The sequence below is a fragment of the Cynara cardunculus genome, unplaced genomic scaffold (assembly GCF_001531365.2).
Source record: "Cynara cardunculus var. scolymus isolate 2C unplaced genomic scaffold, CcrdV1 Un_Scaffold_7146, whole genome shotgun sequence".
In the NCBI taxonomy this organism is placed as follows: Eukaryota; Viridiplantae; Streptophyta; class Magnoliopsida; order Asterales; family Asteraceae; genus Cynara; species Cynara cardunculus.
The window spans coordinates 19,772-27,020 of NW_020203378.1; the positions used below are offsets into that span (position 1 = coordinate 19,772).

Below are 7,249 nucleotides of genomic sequence, written 5' to 3' on the forward strand. Positions count from 1 at the left end.
TCAAAAGTTGCCAAAAACAAGGCTTCATATTCCTACTGGAAGATATTGAGAAAAGAAAATAAAGTTAGAGAAAGAGGACTTTATCAATGTATAGAACAAGAAGAGCAATGTTTCATAAGTCGATGTCTTCATGGAAACAACCTCTATCCCTAGGGGTAGAGGTTGGTCTGCATACATCATACCCTCCTTAGACCCTACTATGTCCTGGTGGGATAAATTTGCTAAAAGGATCATGCTGCTATAGATGATAAACTGCTCCAACGTTATTTGATGTCGTTACATATGCATGAATCAACAGAGAAATTGACCTTAAAATATTGAAAAACAAAAAGCATAGAACTCTTAACTCATAAAATTTTGATCATTATCATTATGCTTTACTATTTTTATCACCACATAGAAATTAGAAGATAATTCTTCTTTCTTACTATTACAACTTCAAGTAATCTTTTGGCACCCCAATTTTGGATAGATGTGCTTCATTCTCATCATTTAAGGAGGAAGACCCACACACTGCATCGAGAGTACATTCTTTGTTTMTTTGCAACTCTTCCATTTTGAATTTTATTTGCATGGGTCCACAATACCCACAAATGGCCACATATTCCTCGTATGTTTTCCTTCCAATTACCTTTTTTATATATTCATCAAGCATTTGTCCTTGCTTCTTCTCATTTGCCAATTGCTCATTCACTTCATTAAATTCTTTGTTGAACTCCTGGAGTTTGGATTCATGGTTAGAGTTGACAGACCTTGTGATGAAATCATCTAGTAGTCGGTCGACTTGATTTGAGTTGAAAATTTTGTTTACAATAGATTGAACGTTGAGGCTGCCAAAAGAGAGGTTTTCCGCTGATGGAAAAGTGAATGATTGCAACCAGTACACGACATAGCATGGGTAGCTGATTGGCAATCTTGAATAAGTTGTTCGGCGTTTGGACAAGGTAACCACTCTTTCCCTTTCATTTTGAATTCTTTTCATTTGTATCATCTTATGACTTGTACTTGATAATCTTGCCATACCATCAAATCTCCACAACTGCATGAACATAATCCTAAATGACGGCTCAACTTTGAGATTGGAATTAATATTAACAAGTAAAAACTCTTATCAAATTAAGGATTAACAAGCTAAATATGGCATCAAGATTTCATACCGCTATTTTGCACCACTATTCTCCTAAGGACCGCCAACCGCTATACGACCGCCTATAGCGGCGCAATAACAACATAGCCAATGACATTCACAAATTGCAGCGTAAAGATATGTACAAATTAACGTTCGGGAAAATTTGGTTGACAAGAAAACAAGGTKTTAGGATTTCAAGAAAACAAAACACATARCAAAAATAATGATTAAATCCTAAGATTGATCCATGTGAAAATAAAAGTAAGATAGAAGCTATACCACATATAAAAAAACGCAAGGAATTTGGTAGTCTAGTCTACCACAGTACAGAAAACCCAAATCTTTATTGATATCCACAAAATTGATTTTCCTTGTCATCATTGTGTAGGTTACCAAATTGAAAATTCATCCGAAAAGAAACCACAATGAGATAGATATCAATTTTAAATGGTTGTTCAAAAGTTGCCAAAAACAAGGCTTCATATTCTTCCTRGAAGATATTGAGAAAAGAAAATAAAGTTAGAGAAAGAGGACTTTATCAATGTATAGAACAAGAAGAGCAATGTTTCATAAGTCGGKGTCTTCATGGAAACAACCTCTATCCCTAGGGGTAGAGGTTGGTCTGCATACATCATACCCTCCTTAGACCCTACTACGTCCTGGTGGGATAAACTTGCTAAAAGGATCATGCTGCTATAGATGATAAACTGCTTCAACGTTATTTGATGTTGTTACATATGCATGAATCAACAGAGAAATTGACCTTAAAATATTGAAAAACAAAAAGCATAGAACTCTTAACTCATAAAATTTTGATCATTATCATTATGCTTTACTATTTTTATCACAACATAGAAATTAGAAGATAATTCTTCTTTCTTACTATTACAACTTCAAGTAATATTTTGGCACCACAATTTTGGATAGATGTTTCTCATCATTTAAGGAGGAAGACCCACACACTGCATCGAGAGTACATTCTTTGTTTCTTTGCAACTCTTCCATTTTGAATTTTATTTGCATGGGTCCACAATACCCACAAATGGCCCATATTCCTTGTATGTTTTCCTTCCAATTACCTTTTTTATATATTCATCAAGCATTTGTCCTTGCTTCTTCTCATTTACCAATTGCTCATTCACTTCATTAAATTCTTTGTTGAAATCCTGGAGTTTGGATTCATGGTTAGAGTTGACAGACCTTGTGATGAAATCATCTAGTCGTCGGTCGACTTGATTTGAGTTGAAAATTTTGTTTACAATAGATTGAACGTTGGGGCTGCCAAAAGAGAGGTTTTCCGCTGATGGAAAAGTGAATGATTGCAACCAGTACACGACATAGCGTGGGTAGCTGATTGGCAATCTTGAATAAGTWGTTCGGCGTTTGGACAAAGTAACCACTCTTTCCCTTTCATTTTGAATTCTTTTCATTTGTATCATCTTATGACTTGTGCTTGGTAATCTTGCCATACCATMAAATCTCCACAACTGCATGAACATAATCCTAAATGACGGCTCAACTTTGAGATTGGAATTAATATTAACAAGTAACAACTCTTATCAAATTAAGCATTAACAAGCTAAATATGGCATCAAGATTTCATACCGCTATTTTGCACCACTATTCTCMTAAGGACCGCCAACCGCTATACGACCGCCTATAGCGGCGCAATAACAACATAGCCAATGACATTCACAAATTGCAGCGTAAAGATATGTAATTGGGCTGGAAGCTCAGTAGACAGAAGATCCACTTATGGAATTGTTCATTTGTAGACCACAACTTGATTACATGGAGAAGCAAAAAAGATAATGTGGTGTTGAGGCAGAACTTAAGAGTTATAGCTCATGCCTCATGGTACATGTGGATYAGGAGGAGTATATCTTTTTTCTTTTTCTATAGTTGAAAATAACCTTCTTTTGAGAGGGAGGATGTTCATCTTATAAGAAGTTATATTGTAAAATAAGAAAACAATCCATGTAGTCTTTTATGGTCGCACCAAATGTGTGGAGRTTGACACACATTTCATTACAGAGAGAATAGATAAAGGACCGTTTTATATGAAACATATTCTTAGTGGCTAGTGGAGAGCAAGTGGCTGAAATTTTTACTAAGGACTACTCACAAATCGTTAGATTTTCTTGCCAGCAGCCGGGTATGATAGAGGGGAGTGTTGTAACATCTACAAAACATATGTGTAGTCTTGTAGTTGCATTTGTATATTCTAGGAATGTACAACCTAGGAAATATTCCCTCTAACCAAGGTCTTAAAAAACAAAATCGGGCCTCGAGCGTTTTTCCAACGCGAAGAGAGACTCAGCCCAAGGAGGAGGACTTAAATTACATAAATCCAAAAGAAAACCAAGAGTTTGGAAGAGTATTGAAGGCAAGAGCAACAAAAGATCGTAGTTGGAGTTTTTCAAGTGTAAGGGGTTGTTCAACCTCAAATCAAGGTATGAATCATGTTATATCTCGCCTTATTGATGAAAAAGTGTTCTAAAATGTTGTYTTAGTGTTTAATCACATAATGGATTTGAGGAAGATGCCTTAAGGCCATGGTATTAAGCAAAGATGCAACCTTTATATTTATGTGAGAACCAAAAAAGCTCATGTTGTTTGTAAAATTCATAGTAAATCGCTCATTTGTCRAAATAAAGCGTATGATACGTCCCTCGAAAGGTTGGTATGTTTACTACAATTTTCTATCACACRAATGAAACCTAATTTTTGTTCTAAGTTTACTTATTTTCATTAAGCATCTAAAGAAAATCGTGAACTCACTAGACAAAAGGTGACTTTTAGTATGCAACTCATAGAAGATGCAATAACAGATRGCTCGAAAAAAWAGAGGAGGTTCAAGAAAACATGAAAACAATTTCTTTCAATTATAATTTTATGTCTTAATGTTATTGTTTGGAACTTCAGTAAGGGCATTTAGCCAATAGTTAGACTTTTGTTGCAGTGTTGTATTAGTGATTTGGATTTTTTTTATGGTTATGGTTAGTAGTCACAACCATGGTTTTTAGGGTGTGCAAATTTATATATTATAAAAATTACTATATTAGCCTCTTATGATGTTGTATATGTATTTATTTATGAGAAAAGTTCAAAAAAACCCAACAAACTTTCTCATTTTGAATGATTTAGTCCTTCAACTATTTTTTTGAATGAAAAAACCATTAAACTTTTTCATTTTAAATGATTTAAGTCCGTGAACTATTTTTTTGAATGGAAAACCCATTAAACTTTCACATTTTGAATGATTAAGACCCTGAATYTTTTTTWWAAWTAAATAAACCATCGAACTTTTATAAGTTGGTTAATGTAACTTTTTTTGGGTTAAAAGAATGTAAGTAACCAATTTTTAAAAGTGCAACGGTTTATCTATTAAAAAAAAATTCAGGCACTTAATCAATCAAAATGAGAAAGTTTAATTGTTTTTTCATTCAAAAAAATAATTCAGGGAATTAATCCTTCAAAATGAGAAAGTTTAATGGTTTTTTCATTCAAAAAAATAGTTCAAGAACTTAATCATTCAAAATGGGATAGTTAGTTGGAGTTTTTTGAACTTCTCCCTTTATTTATATAGGTGCAAGTTCATTCAAAAATCTTAAATATATTAGGAACCTATGAACCTCCTATTTTGTGAATATACATGATAAATATAATTCATCATAAATATTTGTCACGACATTCCTCATGAATATTTTATCATGTTATTCATCATGAATACTCATAAAAACCATGGTTCCAAAGTTCCTAATTTTTTTAAGGTTTAAATGAACCTCCCTCTCTATATATAATATTATATATAAGGTCGTGTTCAAACGAGAATGTGGTCAATTTGCAAGAAGTTTCAATATCATACATAATTACACACATGATACACATGTTTATCATATATGATTAAACACRCCCAAAAGAGTGTAATCATATGTGATATTGAAACTTCTCACATTTTTAAATTGATTAACTTATCGTGTATATATATAATAAATATACAATATATATTATAAAAGTATTATGTTATAAANCCGAATGTATATGAATATGTATTTCTTTGGTATGAAATATATATTACATGCAATGTGTGGGCTGGGGCGTTTCAATTATTATTGAGTTCTAACAGAATGTTTAATTATTATCTTTATAAAATGTTATATTATTAAACCAAAAATAAATTATTTCATTATTAAACTTAAATTAAATTATATAAAAAAAATTAGAGAAATTACATAAAAAAACTTTTAAATAGTTGATTTGATATTAACATTGATATATATATTTTAAATTTTTATGATATCTTCAAATTTATATTTTATTTTTTATATTTTTTAAACTTTCAAAATTTTAAAACATGTTGGTCTCATGTGAATCCAACCCTATATATAGGTTAGGTTCATGTAAGACCATCCTGTTTTCGTGAGACCACATTTTTACATTTGAAACTTCACAACAAAATATTGCAAAGGTGAAAAAAATCTAAACCTTCACAACAAAAACACCGTGAAGGTTACCTTCACAATGTTTTGCTGTGAAGTTTCAAATGTAAAAAAAATGTTCTCATAGATCTCACTTGATCTTAAGTCTATATATGTCAAATAGTAGTTCTATTAATTAACATATTATATCATTAGTGATTTCTTTTAGTTATATTATGTAATGTTATGATTAAATATCTTTAAAATGTCCGTTTGCAAGCCTCATCTATTTTGAGCCTTATCGTTTTGAGCCTCACCTATATATGAATGTGTTTATGGAGTTCAAGCATGAAGTTTTTTTTATAAGCTGTATGCACATACATATTTAATAATAAGCTGTAAACATCAATTTTAGGAGATTATAAATTAATGAGCGAAAACATAACGCTTAATGAGTTGTTTTTAAGAGTTTATACTGAACGTTTTATAATATAGAATATATATCCAACATAACTTCACTAATGAGTTGTAAACTTGAAATGTTCGATTTATTTTTTGTTTGCAAATACAGAAACTCCGAATTCAATCCAACTAACTCACTCCATTAGTTGCATGACTTTTTTCCAAGCAACTCGGTTCGAAATGTCGCACCACCACGAATTCACGTTCTTCTTCTCTTTCACCATGTGTCCTAATTCAGCTTCATTTATCAGATACCGAATCCCGGGAAGGTGGCTCAGATCGGCTAGTGTGAAACAATCTCCGGCTAGGTACCTATTCTTTGAAAGTTGTTGTTCGTATATATCAAACACTTTCTCAAGCTTTTTTTCGCAATTCTGTACTAGGGCTAAGTCGGGTTTCCCTCCCATCTTTGGGATGACGAGTTTTTGAAGAACGATCGTGTAAACCATGTCGTTGAAGTGATGTGCTTCGACTTCTAGCCATTGGTCAACCAACGCTTTCTCATCTAGAGTCGTTCCATAGAGTTTTGGATTTCTATCGGCGTATTTTCTTGCATAATACCTCATGATTGCCCTAGATTCTACACAAGTTGGTTAAAAGTGGATTATATTTCAGAAGTATATAATATTTATATGCAACAAAACTCACACACAACGTCGCCTTTGATGAACTTTGAACCCTTGACCTCCAAGGAAGTTAGGATCTACGAGTAACTCGGATACTGGGCCATTGACCCATTGGTAACAGTGAACTATACTATAAGTAAAAACATCATATCTCATTACCAAAAAGCCGAAAATCGCCATCTTCAATAACTGGGACTTGTCCGAAAGGCTACAAGAAAGCTCTTCATCAATTCACACAAAAGATTAAAGATAACTATTTCGCGTTAACCGTGAACAACATTTACCTGTTTTTGTAGAAATTCAGGTTGTTTATGCTCGTTGGAGTCGAGGTCAACATTTATAAGCTCGAAGTCAACCCCAAATTCCAAAAGGCAAGCCAATACTCTCTGTGGGCAAGCTGCCCTAATTGAACCATATACCTTCACCACCATCTTCTTGTGTGTTTTTGAGCATAATGAAAAACGTTCATAGGTACTTAAATACAAAAAAAAATTTCCATTGGGGTTTAAATTTAACAATATGACAAATTTGGGGGTTGGCAACCAACAAAAAGTTCAAGGTCAAAGGGAGAATGGTGGCTGTCAACTACCCGTCACTAACCAATTTCACTT

At 32.8% G+C, this 7,249-nt stretch overlaps 1 protein-coding gene across 1 annotated transcript; it reads right to left on the reverse strand.

The window, feature by feature from the left end:
* Nucleotides 1-5,823: 5,823 nt before the first annotated feature.
* LOC112504860 (glutathione S-transferase F11-like) lies at nt 5,824-7,243 on the reverse strand. The gene is made up of 3 exons (XM_025108818.1): nt 6,923-7,243; nt 6,798-6,846; nt 5,824-6,592 (listed from the first exon to the last, which is right to left on the reverse strand). Exons 1-3 carry the CDS (start codon nt 7,067-7,069, stop codon nt 6,147-6,149), a joined length of 642 nt encoding a protein of 213 aa, XP_024964586.1. The 5' UTR covers nt 7,070-7,243; the 3' UTR covers nt 5,824-6,146.
* Nucleotides 7,244-7,249: the final 6 nt, after the last annotated feature.